The sequence below is a fragment of the Hypomesus nipponensis genome, chromosome 18 (assembly GCF_054491055.1).
Source record: "Hypomesus nipponensis isolate SF chromosome 18, ASM5449105v1, whole genome shotgun sequence".
Lineage (NCBI taxonomy): Eukaryota > Metazoa > Chordata > Actinopteri > Osmeriformes > Osmeridae > Hypomesus > Hypomesus nipponensis.
The window spans coordinates 5,033,563-5,056,750 of NC_140378.1; the positions used below are offsets into that span (position 1 = coordinate 5,033,563).

The 23,188-nt window shown below is 45.2% G+C and overlaps 1 protein-coding gene across 1 annotated transcript; it reads left to right on the top strand.

The window, feature by feature from the left end:
• The first annotated feature begins 11,481 nt into the window (after positions 1-11,481).
• LOC146251647 (potassium voltage-gated channel subfamily A member 10-like) lies at positions 11,482-16,888 on the top strand. Its single transcript, XM_084679682.1, has 2 exons — positions 11,482-11,521; positions 13,671-16,888. The coding sequence occupies exon 2, from the start codon at positions 13,821-13,823 to the stop codon at positions 15,534-15,536; it is 1,716 nt and encodes a 571-aa protein (XP_084535808.1). The 5' UTR covers positions 11,482-11,521; positions 13,671-13,820; the 3' UTR covers positions 15,537-16,888.
• The last annotated feature ends 6,300 nt before the right edge of the window (positions 16,889-23,188 follow it).

Genomic DNA, 23,188 nt, shown 5'->3' on the forward strand with positions numbered 1-23,188 from the left:
GACTTATTTTGAATATATGTTTTATCTAATTTGGCGAAGGGGTGTTGCTAGACCCTTTTTACTGGGGCACGTGAACCAGTATAAATCTGCTGTGCCCCAGTAAAATCTAAAATTCGAGTTTTAACAAATTACTTAATAACAACAATATTACATGAAGCTCAAAAAACTGTATTTTTGCTCTATATTTTCGTAATTAATGCAAAAAAATTGGCTTGCGGTCTCATTAACTATTGATATCCTGGCAAACCTACCCCCCTCATCTGTTGTATAGTGGTTTTACATTTACATTTTTTCATTTAGCAGACGCTTTTATCCAAAGCGACTTCCAAGAGAGAGCTTTACAAAAGAGCATAGGTCACTGATCATAACAACGAGATAGTCCCAAACATTGCAAGTAGCCAAAACATGAAGCATACATTGTGACAAAGCTTAACAAGTGCCAAAAGGGAAGACCCATAAGAGCATGCTGTCATTTGTGTTCTGACCCTCACATCAACCTGTAGTGTCAGTGGTGACCTGTAGGGGGCATCATGTCACAACTGTCTTGAGGTCCTATGGGAAATTTCAGCTGTAGTGTCCTCCAGATGCCTGGATGCTTGGGTGGCTAATACTAAATCAGTGTGATTATTATCATAATCCGTATAGAATATACATGTATATTTGGGATTATGATAGATCATCTGAAATGTTACCATTGACGAAGCTTAGTTGCCTACCATCTTAACGTTCCAGCAATTTGATTTTGAAAAGTATTTGTCAGAGTAATGCCTATAGTTTCATGTCGTTCTAGCAATTGTGTTACGACCAATGTTGTTTGGAAAACGGAAGGATGTGGCAGAGGGAGAGAATGATGATGATGTAGCAACAAAGAATTAAGACCCCCCACGGTTTAGGAGAGCACCCTTAATCCTTCCCTCTCTCTCCCCCAACCACCGAAAGACCGAATAATTCTCACAGATCTGGAGAACAGAAAAACGTAGGATTTTCAACCGGAGAATTGGCCAAATTAAGCACAATCATGTGGCTGTTATATCACCAGCTCATCTGTCCAGTGGGTGATTGCCTTGGACACCTTCTGTCCGTGCAGGGAGCGCAGAAGTTATAACAGTAGTAGCCCGTGAGCACCGCGCCCACAAAACATGCCTCAGCCGCGGCCAGGACCGCGAAACTTCCAAGGCCAATACAAGGAAGTTTGTAAGGACACGCCGCACTCCGTTCACTGAAGGTAGGCCTTTCTTTTAACCGAGTTTGACCTTTGACGAGTGTGTAATAGTATAACAGGTTACTTGTGTGTGTGTGTGTGTGTGTGTGTGTGTGTGTGTGTGTGTGTGTGTGTGTGTGTGTGTGTGTGTGTGTGTGTGTGTGTGTGTGTGTGTGTGTGTGTGTGTGTGTGTGTAGCGGTCTGCTTCTCCTCTTCTTTTTCTAAACCAGCTGTTGCTCAGTCGCTGCTCGTAAATGGAGCCACGGTTTATGATCGATCCAGTTATCGGTTACCTCTTAATTGATGAGTCAGTTCAATAATGTTTTTCATAATGATTCATCATTTTTGAAGTTTCATAATAATCATGTTAGTCTCCACGAATTGATTAAGTAACCTATAGGGTTTCTAAATATCACATTGGCTGTATCGTGTTATAGCCTACAGTACACACACTCTGATGTATTTAGAATAATTTATGTTAAGAACTTTATGTTGAAAAGAGAGGATGGCTATCAAAGCAGTTGTGGAAAGACTTTATGGTCCACAACTTCTCTCTGAGGTGTGTTATGCTTCAATCCAGACTTTATTGGAAGACCCATGAAAGCATCCTATTTTATACTGCTGTACATTTGTGCCAGTCAAAATGCATAGCTCAGTACCTCAGATTCAGCAAAATGTATCCTATAAGAAAATGCAAAAGGTGAATGTGGAAGAAAAATCACAATTGTCATCTAGTTCGATAAGGCCACCTTATATTTTCCTTTCTTTAAGTTAGTTCACCCTCTGTCATAAACTGGGGAGCGGATGGATATTTGTCTTGCTCACTGGTTAAGACAATAAACCTAAAATCACCTGTTTCCCTTAGAAGAAGTCACACTTTCACTGTCGCAGGAGGCATTATGACTCATTATCATGCTTGTGCTGCACTCATAAGTGTAAAGTGTTTCTGTCTGTGTCTATGTAAAATAACCAACAGTATAATATTGGTGATGCAAATCCAAAACTAGATAGTCACAAATGTAAGTTTGTAGATGTCCGGATGCAAATAGTGATATGAAAGTCGTGGGTGGATGTGTATCTGTGTGTCTGTGTGTGTGTGGTGATATGTAATGGAGAGCTTGTCCAACCCTCGGACCAGATGGTCAAATTTTCCCTGACTGGATCCGGTAGAAAAAAAGGCTTCAAAAAAAGAAAAAAAGTAATATTTTTGTAAATGAGACCTTAATCCGTATTGTAAAGGGAGATGGAGGGGGTGGGGGTTAGAGGTGGTTATGAATACGGGATTATGAATACCGGAGTACAACGGCACTTAGGAATGTTTGTTTGATTGGACCTGATGTTAGTTTCCTCCAGGATCACAATGACTCTTAATGAGAGACTTGTTGCTCTTGTAGGTTAGTTATAACAAAGTTAACTCTTGTACTCGCTGTGAAATATTTTACTGTTGATTGTTCTTTTACAGGTACAGTGTTGCACTTTTTGGGGTTCATGTTGTTTTTAATTTCAACTTGTATAACTGCATGCTCTTATGGGTCTTCCCTTTGGCACTTGTTTAGTTTTTCACAATTAATGCTTCATGTTTTGGCTGCTTGCAGTGTTTGGGACTACCTTGTTGTTATGATCAGTGACCTATGCTATTTTGTAAAGCTCTCTCTTGGAAGTTGCTTTGGATAAAAGCGTCTGCTGAATGCATAAATGTAAATGTAAATACCAGTGAACGCTGCTGTTCCTTTGCCTATGTAAGGAGACATTACTTCAGACTAGCTTTGCCAACACAAACACACTGTATTTAGGCAGATGGGTTTAGCTATGACTGTGGGGACTAAATATTTCATGATGTGGATCTGTGTGGGCAGGCAAATGGTTTGGTCAACTCTATGCAGTCCTTTCCATGGGAAATGGTGTTTATAGGTTTGGAATTTGGTTAAGAGCTGTTGATAGCACAGGAGTAAGTGTGTGTGTGTGTGTGTGTGTGTGTATGTGTCCATATGTGTGTGGTGGTAGTTGGCTACCAAGCACAGATGGATGGATGCACTGTGGGATGCGGGCTATTTATAGGATGGATTTCTGCCCCCCCCCCGCCACTCACACACACCAGTTACCCTTAGTAATGAGGATGCCCTTCTCCCTGTGTGTGTGTGTGCCAAGTGACAGGGCATTCTCTTTTTCTTTGAGTCATTTCCCCTGTGAAGCACACTGAGCCCTCATTAAGACTTAAAGTGTTTGGGTTTATGCCCTTGGTCCTCTCACTAAAAGGGTTTTATACACTATGCAGGAAATGCCAAATAAGGACTCTGACCTGTGCGTGTGTCAATGTCTGCATGTGTGTGAAGGATGAGTGATGAGTATGATGAGTATCAATGTGGTTAGAGGAGTATGCGGCAGTATGTATATTTGTGTGTATACTTCTATCTGTCTGTATATCTATCTATTTATCTACCTATCTATCTGTCTATCTGTTTATCTATCTACATTTACATACATACATCTTTCTCCAAACATACAGTAGTAAATGATTTCCTCGTGCCAATAACGTTTTTTTTGCGTGTCACGCCAAAGACAGTGTTGCCTCTTAACTCGACTGCCTCAGCTGGGCTGGACTGTCTGAGCAGTTAGCGCTTGTTGCTGTTTGTGCCCTGACGTGGTTACTGCTCGTTTGCTCTGTGTGTGTGTGTGTGTGTGTGTGTGTGTGAGGGAGGATAAACCCTCTCCGGATGTGATGAGGGATCAAATTGAAGGAGGGAAATCCTCAGCCCTCAGCAGGCAGTGTGTCGTGTTTAGAGTCTTCTTATGTCTCCATATGCACATCCGAAACATCAACAAGCACTAAGGTTGCACTTGGAAAGACAGTTAAACGGTTTTGCCCCACAACAATGCTACTTTTTTCTTCACACCTTATGCGTGTTTGTGTGTGTGTGCCCTGTTCGAGGGCCAACCAAAGATTTGGATCCCAGCTGCTGTTCTTCACAGGCCCTGGGCTGCCTGCCCACAGACTCACACTGTCAACATCAACAGCTTACGCCTGCTCATGTGGTCTTCATACACCCCACCAGTCTGCCTATGCAGGCCTGCCATACAATCCATCCAATACCTTACAGACCTTACTTTCACAGTGTGTCTGGGATTCACTCGAACCAATTGGTACCAAAGGGAGTCTCGTGTGGCTCAATATTTCACGAGTGCGCTAGGTTTCCTTTCTGATGTAGTTATCAGGGCTATGAACTCATATGACCACTGAACACTCCATGGATACGGGGATTGTTCTGATTGGCTGTTGCTGACGGCTGGCTGATCGCCTCTCTCGTTTTGTTTAGAAAGTGTCTCCTGTTGTGTATTCTTGATTGCCAAGTGTCCAGTCTGAAACCTCTCCCGATGCCACCTCCGTCACATCAGCCTGTGTACTCAGCCAGGACATCGGGAAGAAATAGGGTGTTGTTTGGAGAGGTACCAATATGTGGCCAACTTGTCTGCAGTACGCAAAGTCTTTACAGGTCCAGAGAATGGTCCCATGCAGATGTCACGCTCGCTCCGTTCTCTGTGGTGATCTGGTCCTGGCTCACACAAGGGAAGGACACTAGGAAGCACACTATGCAATGAAAAACATCTTTACGTTTATATCTTGTGCTTTCAGAATCACGATTGCGATCGTTCAATATAGCGTTCCATAGGACCCCACACGTATTTGTATGTTTAGAGACTGTTTGTGTCTTTGTTGGCATGTGATTTGACGACACCCACTCCCCCTGGCTCGACCTTGGGTTTCCACAGAGACCGCACAGATGTCACCACGGTAGGATTTTGGCTGGAATGTGTGCGTGTGTGTGTGTGTGTGTGTTTGTGTGTGCGGGTTTACAAGTTCCATATTCCCTCTCCAGTGGATGGGTGTTAATATGAAGCTCTCCTCAGTCTGACTCCACAGTGTACTCCATCAGATCCTCTGCCAGTAAGAAAACTGTGTGTATGTGCCTGATGGAAACACTCCAAGCATAGCTGTGAATCCAGGCAAGTAGCCAAGGGATTCTCTATAGAGAAAAATATAAGCACCGCTCGCACACCCACTCACACAAATAGTGCATTCTTAGACCTGGTACATCATGGCCCACCGCGGACATTGGCAATTCTGCCTTGCTGTCTGTCTTTGTCTCTCTCTCTCTCTGTCTCTGTCTCTCTCTCTCTCTCTCTCTCTCTCTCTCTCTCTCTCTCTCTCTCTCTCTCTCTCTCTCTCTCTCTCTCTGTCTCTCTCTCTCTCTCTCTCTCTCTCTCTCTCTCTCTCTCTCTCTCTCTCTCTCTCTCTCTCTCTCTCTCTATGTATATCTCTATCCATCCCCCCCTCTCTCATTACCCCCTCTCAGTACACGTGTGCTAAAATGGACACAGTACTGTTGATCGTGCTGGCCATGCCTTGTAATTGACTTATGGAGTGTGTGTGTGTGTGTGTGTCTTTCTGTGGCCGCTCACTAGCCATCATGTTGATTTGGGGAAAGAGATCCCTTCGGCTTATATCACTGATCTGCCAAGCCTGCATTCATCTGCTTAATAGGGTCAGAGCTCTCACCCCAAAACACCTGCTCTGGGATCCACTACACACACACGCACACACCTACACGCGCGCACTTGTAAACACACAAGTCAAAGGGAAAATCTCTCTCCTTTCCCTCCTTACCTATCTATTACTGTTGGCTTTCAAAGAGGTGGGTATTTCAAACATGAATTCCGGTCTTCATCATGAATGCCCACACACACACTTGATCTGAACCGTGCGAAAGCCACAATGTCATGGCAACCTCCACCACACATCCGGTCAGACTCAGGTGTGCACACTCACAACCAAATGTATGTGTTGTTAATATAAGAAAACAAGTCATTCTGGAAACATCATGCTGACTCAACACACACAGACCTTTTCTGCTTGTTCCAATGTTTCTGTCCACAATGCATGTTTGAATAAGTACTTTTCTTAACCTGGGATTGGCTGGGATATTACTGGATGAGCCATTCATCTCCACACCTGGGTTTTGTGGACAGGTGGGTTGAAATAAAATGCAAATTCAAGAGAATAAATAAATACGAGAAAAAGAAAGCTCACACAGTTTCAGCATGCAAGATGAATTTGTTTTTATTCAGCACAGTACTTCAACCACGTCACCAGACAAGTTGCCCACTCAATGCTGAGTCCCTGGGGTGGGAGGTGATGGGGGGTGACCTGTCTATGAAGCCCATCCTCATTGCTGAGCCTCCACAAAGCAAGGCTGTATTGTTATATTTGACCAGCTGTGTGTGCACTTCTCCTCTGTAGAAGATTGTACTGTCTGTCCTGGGTCAACAAACCTGGGTGATGAAGGGTCAGTCTTCACACAAGGAGACAGACTGAGGCTGGAGAGAGACAGAAGTGAGGTTTGGAGTGACCGTGGCCTCAGCCAAGAGGCTCTTATGTCAGTTTATCTGGAAACATGCCTTTTTACCGTGAATCTCAGATAAGGTTTCAATATTCCTACCTTCTAAGCGCTTCTAAATGGCATACAGACTGTGTACGGTATATTGTGGTATGATTAGAAAGCGCTAGAATAATTATTGATTGGAACTGTGTTTGCATTATTTAAGAGAATTTAATGAGCAGATTATCCATTTAATTGTTCGGTTACGTAATGAGGGATCTTTTAGAACACTGCTTGGATTGAAGATTGTTGATGGCTTTAGTCCGAAATCAATTGTGCTTGACCTTTGTGGCTTATAAAAAACAGATTTACATCTTAAAGTTTCTGAATTGCTATCAGACTTTATCCCCCCACTAGCCACCATTGGCAAAAAGGTTTAGGCAAAGCATTATTAAGTAGGCCAAGATGGACTGAAATGTATGGTTGTTTTTTTGTCCGGGGGGACAGAGGGATTGAATTCTCGAATGACTTCTGACCTGGGTCACATCGGCTGTAGTGTGTCTGTCTGTGCGTCCTGTTTCACCGGTGCAGACCAATGAGCATTCCCCCCACCTGTGAAATCAAAAAGGAACAGGCAGTAAAGGTCTTGAGATGACCTTAAGAACATAACACATATTTACAATAGATAAAATGCAAAAAATGCGAACACTTTCCCTTGTGTTATGCATTAGGCTCTGTATGTTTATGCTGTAGATGGGTGTAATTTTGCGTGTTTGAGACTCAAAAGTCAGGCAAAGATAGGCTTGATTTGTCAACATTGGCTTTCTGTCATATTCTTTAATTACCAAAAAAGGTCCCCTATTACAAAATGTTTTACTTGCTTATGCAATGTAGTAGTTTGTGGATTGGGTGGGGAGTGTAGAGGGGAGGGTCATTGGAAATCTGTTGGGCCTACATCAAGCCTGAATGTTGTAATGTTAGCTGGTCAGCCGGATGCTCTCTGTTCCTTCTGTAGCTGAACATCTGTTTGTTGCACCATGTGTTCCAAATCACAATTAGAGATTAGAGAATTAGTTTAGGGACACCGTGTTTCTGCAACACACACAGTTTGTGCCACCAACACATACAGTAATACTACGAAGTGCCTAGTCTATTTGTTTTAGAACAATAAGTACTTCGTTTTAGTCAACGCAACTGTGCCTAGCATAGACTTCTTAACACCAAGCTACTGACTACATAGACCTTTTAGTTAAGTCAGCAATGCTATGGGCTTTTCAAGGTTATCTATTGTTTTTTGGGGGGGGGAAACACAGTCCAGTTCAGTCTCAATTTCTTTTGGATGCAAGTTCAGCATTTACAATATGACCAGCATTATCTACACAACACAGTTGTTTTCTTCCAAACATTTAAGGAATTCACCCTCAACCCAACATCTACCCTAACCTTAACCCTAACTTTAACCCTTAGCCTATATTTGCTTTTTAAATAAATAGTACATCAATTGCTGTTCGGTAAAAAGAGAGACTATATAGAACAAGCTGTTGATTTAAATGATTCTACTAAATGTAGATGAGTTTGAGGCTGGTGGATAAGGGCAAACAAAATCATCACTGGTGTTTAGGTGTCCGTGTGTGTGTGTGTGTGTGTGTGTGTGTGTGTGTGTGTGTGTGTGTGTGTGTGTGTGTGTGTGTGTGTGGTGGAATGGAGTGTGTTTTTAGCTGAGCACCCCATGGTTCTCCTTGTATTAATAGCCAGTTGTCTAGTGAGGGCCCTCAACACTGCACTGCTTAACACCCTTATTGTACAGCTGCCCTTCTCTCGCAGTTAAGTCCAACCCACTCACCCTTGCTCTTCTCTTGATTCATTTTTTTCTGAGGATACTGTCGTTTGGTGACGACAGGATGTTCAGATATGGCAAACTAATGAAACCTGACACACAGATTCAATTTGATTGTAATTAAAACAGGATTTTTAAATGTAATTTATGGCAGGATGGTAATTTGAGGACATTTCTTGTGTAATTTTACTTACATTTATTAGAATTTGATGGCAAACTGAACATCTGGAAAACGTTTTCTCAGAATACTTTCTGCGCTCCCCCACAGAAATGTGAAGCTAAACGTGAACCACACACACCATTTATTTTCTCCATTCAGTTCCTGCGAATCCATCTGTATCACTTTGGGAAAAACCTCCGGATCTAAAAAGCATTGCTTCCTGTTTGGTTAAAAGCGTTCTGTAATGATAAAAGTTGCAGTGTGTTGTAGAAGTGGATGTGCCCCAGATTCATAATGCTCAGCGTAAATTATGATTCTGTCACTCTTTCTTTCTCCTCCCCTATCTCCCTCTGTCTTCTTTCTTGTTATCTTTCTACTAGGCTAGACTAGAGTATCCAGGGAGGGGAAGGAAACATCCATATGTATGAAGGAGAACAAGGACTTTTCTCACATAAATCGTCTGTCACTGGAAGTAAAGGGCAACAGCCATACAATAGCTTTGCAATAACACAAGGCCTACGGTATAACATGAATACTCTCTCATCAAGTCACAAACTGTAAACAAGAAAGTATAGCTTTCATTACCTCAGTGTACAGGCTAGTAGACTAGTTGACAGCAGAAATGCAGGGAGTGTGTCTGTGCATGTAGTTCCTGCTGCCACTGGACTGTTTTAGCATTCGGATTTAGGACATGTTTGCACCTCAAAGAAATCCACAACATCGTACGACATATCTGTTGCAAATGTCTATTTGTATCCAGCTGGCCTGCATTATTAACATAATTGGGCATTTCAAAGTGTCACTTCACTCGTGCATTTCGTTGACCCCAGAATGAATATTCATGATATCTCCCATCCAACTTTTCACCAGAAAGCATTTTTTTGTAAGTTTGAAGTTGGAGTGTTTAATACTTCAAGGGCCGTTCACATGAGACACAGCTAATGTCACTTTTTCCACACACTACTTTGCTTGCGATCCTTGACAAGATGCTCTGAAAGTAAATTCCTTATTTGTGTACAGTTACTTGGCGATTAAACTTGATTCTGATCCAAACGTCTGGCCAGAACATTTTGGCCCGTGTCAATGTCACTCAGGTCTTCACTCTTTCCCATTTCTTCTGCAGCCAAGTTGACTACAACAGCTGATTGTTTACTTACTATCTAATCTATCGAGACCTTGAAGACTTTCAGCTCTGCACAAGAGCCCTCAAAAAACCCTTAGCTTGACCTAACAGCTCAAAAACAAATTACGCTTGCCTTTAAGTGGCTATTCTCATTTTATGACAGGAAGGCAAATAGAACTTAAGAACATCCTCCTGGTCCTGTCAATAGATTTTGATTGAGTAGCACTAACGAGACTTCCACCACGTGGGCCTTACGGTGAAGACAGGCCAGACGGCTTACCCACTAAAATGGCCGCTGGGTTAGCATGACTTGGCTGCCTTGCATTCCTCCACTGCCTCGTTTTGATGTTCTATGACAAGTTGGACAAGTGTTTCACAGCATGGTGACTAGGATCTCCGGCTGATTGGGAGGGGACATGCACCGTCCCGTGGCTTCGCTAACCCCGGACGTGTCACCTGACCGTTTATGATGTGACTTTTACTGCAACCTGAGGCCCAAAGCCGGGCATGCATGACCCTACCCAGGGGTCAGAGGTGAACCTCCAGCACTCCTCATGGGGCGTGAGGCATTTGAGAGGGACGTGAATGGAAAGAGATAGAAAGTTATGACAGTGTACTGTATCTAGGGGCGTTTGATTCAGTCGTTACTAGGGAACAGTTTGGGTTAATGATCAAACACATATCCTAAAATGAATAGATCCTAAATATACATATGTTTAATTGTGCTTATCAAGTCAGGCATGCTGTTTCCTCCCAACTCCTTTGTGGGCCTGCAAATGCATCCCAAAGCGAGTGAGAGGGAGGTGAGTTGTGATTGGTTGAGGTTGTCAGAGTGTATATAGGCCGGCCAACTTCAGAACAGTACTGTAGCTTTCACCCTTCCTTTTCTCATCTCTCTTTCTCTCTGCCGGTCCTCTCTCTTTCTTTTGTGTCATGTTGAGCTGTTTAATCAAGTTGTTAAACATTAAGTATTTAGATAGCACTGTAAGTGAGTCAGGCATGACGAGGGCTGGTGTGTGTGTGTGTGTGAATGTGTGTGAAAAGTGTGTGTGAAAAGTAGGCCTAAGTCAGGGTTTGAGACTCCCAAGTTCCAGTCTAGAAAGCTTTTAGTGTCCACAGTTATAAGTTACAGTACATGATTCAGCTTGGATTGTTTGACTCACATACTTTGATGACAAATGTAATTTTCCCTTTTCCGATTTGTTCTTTTTTAATTTATTCAAAAGGCCACACTTCTAAGCTGTGTACATCATAGTAATATGACATTGAGCTGATGTGAGTGCAGCTGAATACAGCAGGTGCACATGAAAAGTTATTGAGCAGAGACAGATTTCCTTGCCGTTTCACAAAAACAAATAGTTTTGTGTCCAATTCCCGCATGAAAAGTTCTGAACCTGAAGTTTCTAGTTTCATATCAAATGTTTTTGAACTATTTCTGTATTCTAGAACCAGTGTCCGCAGCTGTTCTGTGTGAACCAGGCTTTAAACGTTGTCTTGTTTTTTCTCTCTCAAATGTATAGGGTTCACAAAGTGTGCATTGATGTGCGCTCAAGCATGCGTGTCTGTTTGTGTATTGCGTGTAAGACTTTGTGTGTGTGTGTGTGTGTGTGTGTGTTGTGTGTGTGTGGCCTTTGCCTCAGCTCTAGTTTCTCCCCAGCATAGGGTTACCCAATGGAGGTTGTGATCAGCCACCCTGATCCCAAATGCGGAGGTGGCAGGAGGGAGCAGGAAGAGAGACAGCTAGCCCAATCTACAAGGCCCTCCTGTCTCTCTCTCTCCCTCTTTGTCACACTCACAAGCTGTGTCGTGATCTCAGCTGGGGAAGGTAAGAGGAGAGTGGGTCTGTGGATTTGTTTGTGTGTGTGTGAATTTGTTATTGTGTCAGTGAGGATTGGAATCTCTCTGTGATTCTGTGTGATTTAAGCGAATGTTTGTTTATGTCTAAAGATGTCAGAGTTAGTTTTGAGAGAAACAGGCAAGCTAAGCAAAATAAGCTTTGAATACAGATTTGAATAGTAATAGTTTCATTACCCAGAATCCCTGCGACTGTTTACGGTTGTATTGTGATTGAAACCATTTAGGGGGGAAGGATTTTCAACAAAGCACACATGGGTCACATGACCTCAAAATGTGATCATTTAAGATGTTTCAAAGATGTTTCATCTTTGTTGCCCTTTGGTATCGGAGAGGGACCCAGAAAGTTTCTCGGCATGCTTTCCGAAACTGACATTGAGGGTGACGCATTCAACTAATTCCAGATATTGATGTCGGGTAAAGAAATCCATTCTACACTCACAGCTCTGAGCTGTATAAGGTTGAGCTAATGATCAAGTATTGATCCTGGGATAGCTTAAGTGACGGTCAGTTTGGTCTCATTCTTAATGTTGTTTCATAATGGTGGAACAGAACAACAGAATAGAATAGAAGGTCCCCTGATTACTGTTATTCGTTACATCTCAGTTTTCATCCTTGCAGTGTCACGATTTTTTCTGTGATACTTTTAAATCCAAGTTGTATACAATGATACTTGAAGGGTACTTTTCCAAGGTCTCCGTACAGCTTGCTGTGTGTTTGACGTCATCTGTGTGGGCTGCGGCCTGACTCATCCCGGTCCCTGTAGCAGAGGACCACTTCTACCTTCCTTTCACTGATCCTTAAAACAGTTCTTTTAAATCTTCACCCCTTTCACCTAGAAAGTGTTTCATCATCATCATCATCATCATCATCAGCCGCTAAGAAACACACACACACGTACACACACACACGTACACACACACGTACACACACGTACACACACACGTACACACACACGTACACACACACGTACACACACGTACACACACACGTACACACACACACGTACACACACACACGTACACACACACGTACACACTCACGTACACACACACAGACACACGCAGAGGCAGAAGCGCCACACTCTTTTCGGCCCTTGTTTTCCCCACATTATCAGTCTTCATGCTCTGCCCGTCCTCATCCCATCAGTTCCTTTGCTCTATTTTTATTCCCTCGTTTCTGACCTATCTTAACCCCAATTCCTGAGTCCTTCTACTCCCCTCTTCCCTCCTCCTAGTTCTTGTCCTCCTAACACTTATCATGTCATCATCTCAGCCGCTCACCCCCGGTCTGCCCCTCTCTCTCTCTCTCTCTCTCTCTCTCTCTCTCTCTCTCTCTCTCTCTCTCTCTCTCTCTCTCTGGCTCTCTCTCTCTCTCTCTCTCTCTCTCTCTCTCTCTCTCTCTCTCAGTGGTATAGTCAGCTGTGGTATAGTCAGCTGTGGTTTAGGTGGTGACTCATCTGGAGTCTTTACAGTAATTAAATATCTGCAGGCGTCAGCACACACACTCACACAAACACACAAGGTGTCTGCCACAAGACGATGATCCTGTTCAATGTTTGCCTTTTTTTAATCAGTACATCAGACCAACGCACACCTAATTACAGAACCCAACATACAGCAACCCCTGTAAAAAAACATTCAAGGCATGATGTCACCGGGTCTGAAACATTGACGAGGTTCCCAGAAGCTGTTTACATGCGAGTCCTGAGTGGCCCCGAGGAGGCACACGATCACTACACCTAGCAGGTTAATAATGCACTGATGCATGCAGAGGGAGCCCCAGTTACCCAGTGCTTCCATCTCATCTCTTATCAGGGTCACAGCAGACTGCTTGATGCCTGGAATTAACAAGATATCGACCAGGGAAATGTTGGCTAGAGTAGGACTAAATGTTTCGAGATCTTCAGACAAATGACTGCGTCAGTGATGAATAAATATTGTTTTTCTGATTTGCTATTTGTCCCAATTTCCATCTATGTGACCCATCAAATGCTCTAATGCTCTCTCACCCTCTCGCTCCCTCTTTCTCCCTCCCTCTCCCTCTTACTCTCACTCTCTCCATCTCCCTCTCTCTCGCTCCATCTCCCTCTCTCTCCCTCTACCCCTCTCTCTGTGTAGGTGTCCAAGGGAGAAAGGTGGTGTGGCTGTGTTCCTGTCCTATAGCACACGCACCACTCTCGGTTCTGCTTCCCGAGCCGTACATCCTCAACCCCTGGCGTCTTCCTAGCCTGGGGCCTTGAGCCAGGCGGTGGCTGACCAGCAGCAGTCATGGATGTGGCTTTGGTGGACTTCGAGAGCCTGGTCGACATCAACAGCAGCCTGGAGGACGAGCTGGACAACCCAGACTACCCCAATGAGACCACCGCCCTCACCCTGGACATGCCCCCGGATCACGGTCCTGGGAGCAACCTCCACCTCCGCCCTCCTCAGACCTCATGCCTGGCCTCGACCCCCTCCCACCACAGCCCCTCGCCCTCGCCCCTCAGGGGGGCCGCGCCCGGCTCCCCCACCAGGCCGCCTCAAGGCAGGCGAGGCCGCCCCAGCTGCGCCAGCATCATCTCCAACTGGAGGCTGCTGCTGAACAGCGAGGGGTCTCAGAGCGAGGCCATCTTCAGCAGGCTGGCCAAGGAGTGCTGCGAGGACCTGTTTGTGGACAAGCAGGGCCTGGATGACGGCGACCAGAAGGTCATCATCAACATCGCTGGCCTTCGCTTCGAGACTCAAGTCAAGACCCTGGACCAGTTCCCCGAAACGCTCCTAGGAGACACCATGAAGAGGATGGACTACTTTGACCCCATGAGGAATGAGTATTTCTTTGATCGGAACCGGCCGAGTTTTGACGGGATCTTGTATTACTACCAGTCCGGAGGGAAGATTCGACGTCCTGCCAATGTTCCGTTGGACGTGTTTGCTGATGAGATTCTGTTCTATGAGCTGGGGAGTGAGGCCATGGAGCAGTTCAGGGAAGACGAGGGCTTTATCAAAGAGGCGGAGATCCCTCTGCCCACCAACGAAGTGCACCGGCAGTTCTGGCTGCTGTTCGAGTACCCGGAAAGTTCCAACGCGGCGCGCGGCGTGGCGCTCGTGTCCGTCTTTGTCATCGTGATCTCCATCATCATCTTCTGCGTAGAGACGCTCCCTGAGTTCCGGGAGGAAATGGACCGGATCATTCCCATGGCGATGCAGCCCTTCAACCAATCGGGTGGCCCGTCCCCTGCCGTCACCTCCCCGTTCTCCGACCCCTTCTTCATCATCGAGACGGCCTGCATCGTGTGGTTCTTCTTCGAGCTGTGCGTGCGCTTCATGGTGTGCCCCAGCAAGAGCGACTTCTTCCACAACCTCATGAACGTCATCGACCTGGTCTCCATCATCCCCTACTTTGTCACCGTAGTGACGGAGCTGATCACCACGCCCCAGGAGAACTCGAGCCAGAACATGTCGCTGGCCATCCTCCGCATCATCCGTCTGGTGCGGGTGTTCCGTATCTTCAAGCTCTCGCGCCACTCCAAGGGGCTCCAGATCCTGGGCCAGACTCTCAAGGCCAGCATGCGCGAGCTGGGCCTGCTCATCTTCTTCCTCTTCATCGGGGTCATCCTCTTCTCCAGCGCCATCTACTTTGCCGAGGTGGACGAGCCCAGCACGCAGTTCGTCAGCATCCCCGACGGCTTCTGGTGGGCCGTGGTGACCATGACGACCGTGGGCTACGGGGACATGTGTCCCATCACCATGGGGGGCAAGATGGTGGGCACCCTGTGCGCCATCGCCGGCGTGCTGACCATCGCCCTGCCCGTGCCCGTCATCGTGTCCAACTTCAACTACTTCTACCACCGCGAGACGGAGGGCGAGGACAAGCCGCCGCCGCTGGTGGTTGCTGTGGAGCAGGCCATGAAGTCAGACGTGGAAGCCAAGCAAGGGAGCTGCTCCTCATTGAACAAGGCCAATGGGACCTGGCAAAGTGACAAAAGAAATTACACTGGCCTGTGAGGACAGAGGAGAGACGCCCAACCGGAAGAGATTTTTTTTACCTGAACAAACTTTTTGTATTAACTCTGGAGAATGGCTTTTCAGTTTGGGACACCACTAGTAGCAGATGTCAACAAGGAATGGATCATCATTTATGATTAGGTAGATTCTTTATAAGGTTGGCAATGATGGTTAGAATGGACAACCGTTTCCTCTTGTGCACATACATTTACTGTTAGCATCCATGCAAATAGTTACATCTGGCAACCATGTAAATAACAACAGCCTATATTAGATTGGTACATTACATGCGTTTTCATTCAGTAACTAAGTCAGAACGTTATCGATCGATTTACCTCCAGGTCCTACATCTTTCAGAGTAGTGTTAAGACAGCATCCTTCATATGACAGTATCCCAGATTCAAGGCAAAGTGTATGTTTAAATGTTTTGTTGACCAGTTTGTGTACCTTCTGGTTCTAGCGTTCTCTACATTAATCATTACATAAAGAATACTGTAATTACTTCATGATTAAGTTATTTATTATACTCAAATGTACTTATTTGTTTGTAGTTGGTAAAACTACTTCTAGATTACTTTAGTTATTACAGTTTTACTACTATTAACAGTTTAGCTATTCAATCATACTAAGGACTGACAGTGAGTGCCTTTTAATATGTGGTGTAACTTTGGAAACTTCTGATGTTGTCAACATACTGGATGAAAACAATGCATGCTGGTAAATGCTGGTAAATGTATTACTTTACCAGGATTATAATCTAACCTATAAAAAAACTTTAAAAAATTCAAATAATGTATGTAAAGAATCTCATGTGCGTGTACAAGTATACTCCTCATGAACTGATAATGGTGGGCCCATCAGCATCTCATTAGCTGTCTATATTTCATCATGAATGATGTCATTGTATAAGCGTTTTGTGAAAGGGGTCAAACATATTTTAACCACAATAATACAAAGAAGTAAATACTTTCAAACATTTTACATCAGATTAGAGAGACGTGAAACCACTCTTGACACAAATCTAAATTGCAGTACTCTAATAGATAATCGAAAAGTAGATTTTTGGTTTTTATGACTTTCGAAACTAACCCTTGTTTAACAGGCCTACCTGCAACCCATTATTAACTATTCAAGCCTTTGATTTAAGAAAGCTTTCTCTTGTCTTTATCTTTTCAAAAAGGGAACTATTTTCAGTTGTATGGAGACCGTTACACTGTATAGATGATAGAAGATATAATTTATCTGTGTACTACATCTTTGTGCAAATATTTAATGTATGTCCTGTGGTATTTTCTGTCATGAAGAAAGAGACAGTTAAAAAAAACATATATAGTACTAAATGCTATATGGCGTATGCAGTGTGTGTGTGTTTCTTTGCTGGGTTCTGCGAATTGCTTTACCACTGTATCTGTAACCTGTCTCTGCTTTCACTGTAACCTGAGAGCAGACCGAACACACACACACACACTCGTCTGAAGACGGTGAATCCAGGTCACTCGGAAGAGGGATGTGGGTCAGCGGCGGGCCCTGTATCTGCTCACGAGGCTTCACCTCTGGAAGCAGGCCATGTCGTCACAGGACCTGAGGCCTTCTCAGGATGACACGGGTCTGTTTGCTAGCGAGCCGCTAACCCGGGTGGCCTTGACAGCCTTACCTGGCACTGTGGAGCCATGTCATCCCCTGTGACACCATCCTTTACACAATCCACCTGCAGTACTCACCTGTGCACTTTACCTGGGCCAGGGCTCAATATGTATGTGGAGGCAGTGTTTCATTTCATACATGCTATTCATTCCTTTGTAAAAAAGAAATGTGGTTGTCCTTTATTAGACGGACAATGCTTTAGTTACATTTACATTTAGTGATTTAGCAGACGCTCTAATCTAGACAGGAGGTTCAGGGACATTCTCCCCGAGGCAAGTAGAGTGAAGTGCCTTGCCCAAGGATACAACGTCATTTTGACACAGAATCGAACCGGCAACCTTCTGATTACTAGCCTGATTCCCTAACCGCTCAGCCACCTGACTCCCTTATGTTATGTTAAGACCATATTTGAAAATGACAGAAGATAACATAACATTCTAAATATTACAGGAAGGGCCCGTTTCTATGCCAACGATGCAGGGAATGGAACAGGTATGTCAATGAATAATTCTGTGCATACACAAGTTACACAGGAACTGAACGCACTTCGAAAAACGTTTGTGGGTTTTCCTTAATAGGTTCTCTAAAGAACCAGGGCATGAAGAGTTATTCGTGCAAACATGTCTCCTTATGGCATGACATACCCAAGCATGAGATGCAACACAGACTGTTATAGTGGAGATTGTGGAGCAGGATAGGACTTCATTAAACTTGCAAAGGAGAAATCACACCTCATACCATCATACATTCTATTACACTCTGGCTTCATATCCTGGCAAAGCCATCCTGAAAATAGTGTGTGTGTGTGTGTGTATGTATGCTTGTGTATGTGCAAATGTTTGTGTACGTGCACAGTATGCATTTTCCATACTGATGTTTATTGATAGGCCATGCATGTGTTAACAGCCCGTGTCATCCACACGCGTGTTTAGAAATGCCACAGTGTTCACAAGGGCAGGCACGCTCTTTAGTTCTGTGTTCAGCAACAGCAAAAAGGGGTGTGCATGACGACCATCGAGACTAGATGAGGCTTTGGATTTGACTGTCGCACCTCCCGTTACTTGGCTGTCCCCGTTTGTCTAAATTTGGAGAAGGTTCATCTGGGAAGTCAGGAAGGGATAGAGGTGATTACATTTGCCAACTCAATCAGCTTGTTCACAGCAGATGTTGTCTGGTCTACAGCGTAACACACGGTTAGTGTGTGTGTGTGTGCGTGTGTGTGCGCTGAAACATCAACTACTTGCAGCATAGTCCTCTCTTACCACACTCCAGCAGAATAGTGAAGCAAATAACCAGGTCTCCTAAGCCCTCCCTCCTCCATGTCGATTAGACCAGGAGAGAGAGGGGCGTGGCACTCAACCCGGATGACACACTCTGGAACTGTCTTCCTGTCCTAATCTTCTCCCCTCACTTTATTACCAGATCGCTTTAATTTAGGATTGGATGTTTGTGCAAGGCTTGCTCCATCCATGGCTCAGGATTAGTGTCCTTAGGGAGAGGTAAGGATTTTTATGGGATGTTGGGGTTTAATAAAGGACTAGTTGTCATTGTTGTGTGGCAATAAGGTTTGTGTCTATCTATCTGTCTAGTTACAGGTAGGGTGAAGTCAGGTAAGGTCAGGGCCATCAACCAGTACCCTAACCCAGTACTAACCTTAACCCAGTACTAACCCTTACCCATTACTAATCCTAACCCAGCAACATCACATCTGCGTTCTGGAAATGAATCTATATTTTAGTCACTAACATGAGACTGAGGTGTACTCAGTGGCCCTCTGATTCCGCAGTTGTATTAACAACATCCAGCACACACTTTAGGAAACTGTCTGTATCCAGGCCTTGTGGCAACACTCCAAAATATGCCTTTTATTACCTGTGAAACACAGTTAATTATAGATTTGGGCTTGTGTGAAAGTGACTGAGCACCCCCTCACCTCACACTCACACGCCCCTCCACACTCACACGCCCCTCCACACACACACACACACACCCCTCCACACACACACACACCCCTCCACACACACACGCCCCTCCACACACACACGCCCCTGCACACACACACACACCCCTCCACACACACACGCCCCTCCACACACACACGCCCCTCCACACACACACACACCCCTCCACACACACACGCCCCTCCACACACACATGCCCCTCCACACGTGCCCCTCCACACACACACACACACACCCCTCCACACACACATGCCCCTCCACACACACACACCCCTCCACACACACACCCCTCCACACACACATGCCCCTCAACACACACGCCCCTCCATAAATCGGTCACAGACACTGACACAGAGAGGCCCGGTGAGGACAGTAATAGCCCGTCTGTCTGGATTCTCCTCCTCACGCAGGCTCTCTCCACCGGATCAGACCGAGCCCTAACCTTTCTCTCCCTCTCCATCGTCCCTCTCTCCCTCTCTCTGTCTTCCTCCCTCCCCCGTGTCGCCGCAGCCGCGTGGAACTTTCCGTATCTCGTTAAAGATGAAACGCGCTCATGCATCTTTAAGTTTGACAGAAACATTCCAGCATGCTGTTTCAGGCCTGTAGTGACATACACACTCACAACATGCACCCGCATGAACACACATATCCATAGGACTCGACAAGAAGGGCAGTGAAAGAACAGCTTCCTCATTGAAGCCACACACACGTTGTGAGCAGGGGTGGGTGGGTGTGCATTATTAAGTATACTTACATCTCTCTACGAGTCAGAGTTCTGTGTGTGGAGGGTGTGTATTTAAAAGAACACCAGGAGGTTAATCTCATATCATCCCACAAGATTATTTCCGTCTGGCACTCCAAAAATACTCAACTGCCTTTGTTTTCAACAATAGGATTATCACATATTATTTGTTATGGACAGTAACATAGAAGCAACTAGAGCCAATCCCAGAAAGCCTTTTTTCTCCAGTCTAGGTCATGCTGATGGCATGACGATGGGTTTCATAAAACACCACAAGCTCCTCGAAATTCCTTGTGTGTATGTGTGCAATATTATGCGAGTGCAAGATTATAAACGTGCAGATTTGTCAGTGTGCGTGAGCTCTCTGCAACGGCTAGCAGGGGATCTATGAGAGCTGATGGACAGATTCAGGGAGCCAGTCGCAGGACCAGTAGCAGGTCTAGGCAACGAGAGTTTAGTCCCAGATCGAGGCTTGGTCAGCTTGGCAGGCTGCAACACTAGAAAGAGACCCTTGGCTGAACACTTCAAGCTTTTTAGGGGCAGGATGATAATTTACATTTACATTTAGTCATTTAGCAGACGCGCTTATTCAGAGCGACTTACAGTGAGTACAGGAACATTCCCCCCGAGGCAAGTGCCTTGCCCAAGGACACAACATCAGTTGGCACGGCGGGGGAATCGATCCGGAAATCTTCTGATTACTAGCCCGACTCCCTCACCCCTCCCTCAGCATATGATATTCTCTTGTATATATTCTAAACCTCTCCCAGAGAAGTCTTTCTATGACACTGTTCAATTATCTTTGGATGACTTGATGACTGGTCCAAGGCAATACTGTCGCCTGGCTTTGCGATCAGAAAGAATCCAGCCAATGGCAGGTAGACATCGCGTGGCGGGTTTTTTCAAGGTCATTGTCAAGCTAAACATCAAAACTGCTACCTCACCAAGGCCTAATTACAAAGCAGCAACATAGAGACACAAACTGAAGGTTGAACACTTGATGAATGAGTCTTTTTTTCTTTTGCTTTACCTATGACCTTTCGAATCTGTATCTGCTGGTGCCCCTGTGACTAAGTTCCTCCCCTGAAGGCCAGGCTGAGTCCTCAGTGAGTTGGGTTGTCATGTCACAGTCTGGGTTGTGAGGCAATACTCTAGTGCTGGAGGGACTGTTTGTCTGGTGAAAGGTGGAACCCCAACCACAAACCTTGTGTACCGCTCATGTTCAGTTCAAGCACACGCGCTCTCTGGTGAGTGTTCAGATGAGTGCCGCTGAGCTAGGAGCTCATTCAAATGAGCATGAGTGGTTGGTTTAGTCTGAGTACCGCATGTGTGTGAGAGTATTCGAGGAAGGAAGCGAGAGAGAGGAAGGGGAAAAGAAAAAGATGAATAAGAGCACCGCGCTCCGCCACGTTAGTCTGGTTCAGTGGTTGTGGAAAATATGGGTCAAAGTTAAAAGGGTTTTCCTCCTAGAGGGAACACACACTCACACACACAAACCCAGACACACACCTCTAAGAGTGTGGGACATGGACACCAGAGGCTGGGCCCGAGATCAGTAGACCTGGGGTCAGATAAGCCAGCTAACTCAATACATCTAATCCTCCAAACACTGTACGTAGGTAAGCCCCATGATCTCACCAAAAAAACTGGTTATCGCTGGCCCTTCCGTGACTACCGCCCTCCTCAACCCCTGATTGGTGAAGGCGGGCACCCTGCTCAACCCTTCCCTTCTCTCCTGTCCTCTCCCCTCATCCATAGTTAACCACAGCTGGCCCCTGAGCCATCAGCATCCGTGTCTGGATACGTTTAACATTTGATGGAGGAGCACTTTGCTCCTGTCACTTGCACGCACACACACACGCACACACACGCGCACACACATGCCACACATGCAAACCCCCTCTATGAACCCTGATTGTTGATGTCGTTAAACGGGTGTGTTTACTAGATTATGTGTTTAGTGCTTAAATGGTTTGTGCAATGTTTGTGTGTGTGTCTGGAACTTTGACATCTGCTTCCCTGCCCTCCCTCCCTCCCTCCCTCCCTCCCTGGTTCCTTCTCTTCTAATTCTTTCATTCATTTATTGATCTGTCTCTCTCTCTATTTTGGATCTCTCCAAATCAACAAAACGTTGGTCAGCGCCCCGCACACCCACGTCCTTTCTGCGCCATGTCTGTCCATGTTATGCTCTGTCACTGGGAGGATTAGCGAAAGGTTCTGATCCTGTCCTGATGTCATGGTTGCAGGGAGTCCAGCCGGTGAAAGCTCTATTTTAGGAAATGCTCAACATTGACTTACAATCTCATTTGAATAGAATTGGAGGTCACATTCCTTTAGGAAAAATTTGGGAGAGAGAGACAGAGAGAGAGAGAGAGAGAGAGAGAGAGAGAGAGAGAGAGAGAGAGAGAGAGAGAGAGAGACAGAGAGAGAGAGAGAGAGAGAGAGACAGAGAGAGAGAGAGAGAGAGAGAGAGAGAGAGAGAGAGAGAGACAGAGAGAGAGAGAGAGAGAGAGAGAGAGAGAGAGAGAGAGAGAGAGAGAGAGAGAGAGAGAGAGAGAGAGAGAGAGAGACGTGTCATTAAGATGTAATAACAACATGATTGCTCACACAATAGGTCCTATAGACCTGTGTGTGAGCAAGATTGTTTAAACTCTCCACACTTGTTGTTATGGTTGGGCTGTGAAACAGTACACAACATCTCCACTCTAGGTTGGGAATGAAAAGTTACATTCTATGTGGTATACACCACAGATAGAGAATGATGATATATACGAACAAGGGAAAAGTAATAGTAAGAAATACTCAGCAAATACACAAATACAATGCATTTTGTGATCTAGCATTATTTAAAGCGAAACTTTCCGGCAAGTAGACTCCCTCTGACCTCTTAACACTACCATCATGATGACAGGCTGTTCAGTCTGTGCACTGACAACTACAGCTTTGGACAGAGTTGGGATACGCCACATATAATGTATACACCACATAGAATGTAACTTTTCATTCACAACCTACAGTGGGGATGTTGTGTACTGTTTCACAGCCTAACCAGAACAACAAGTGTTTCACAACCATGTGAAAATGGACTCGAGAGAGAGAGAGAGAGAGAGAGAGAGAGAGAGAGAGAGAGAGAGAGAGGGAGAGAGATCCAAAGTGTGTGTGTGTGTGTGTATGATCGCCCTTTCTCAGCTCTACACAGTGTTGCATTCGGTGCCCAATGGCTAGCTGGCCAGAGAGGTGCAGCAGATGTGTTTGCGTGGATGTGCATGATTATGTGTCCTGTAAGTGTGTCATACTGTGTCTGT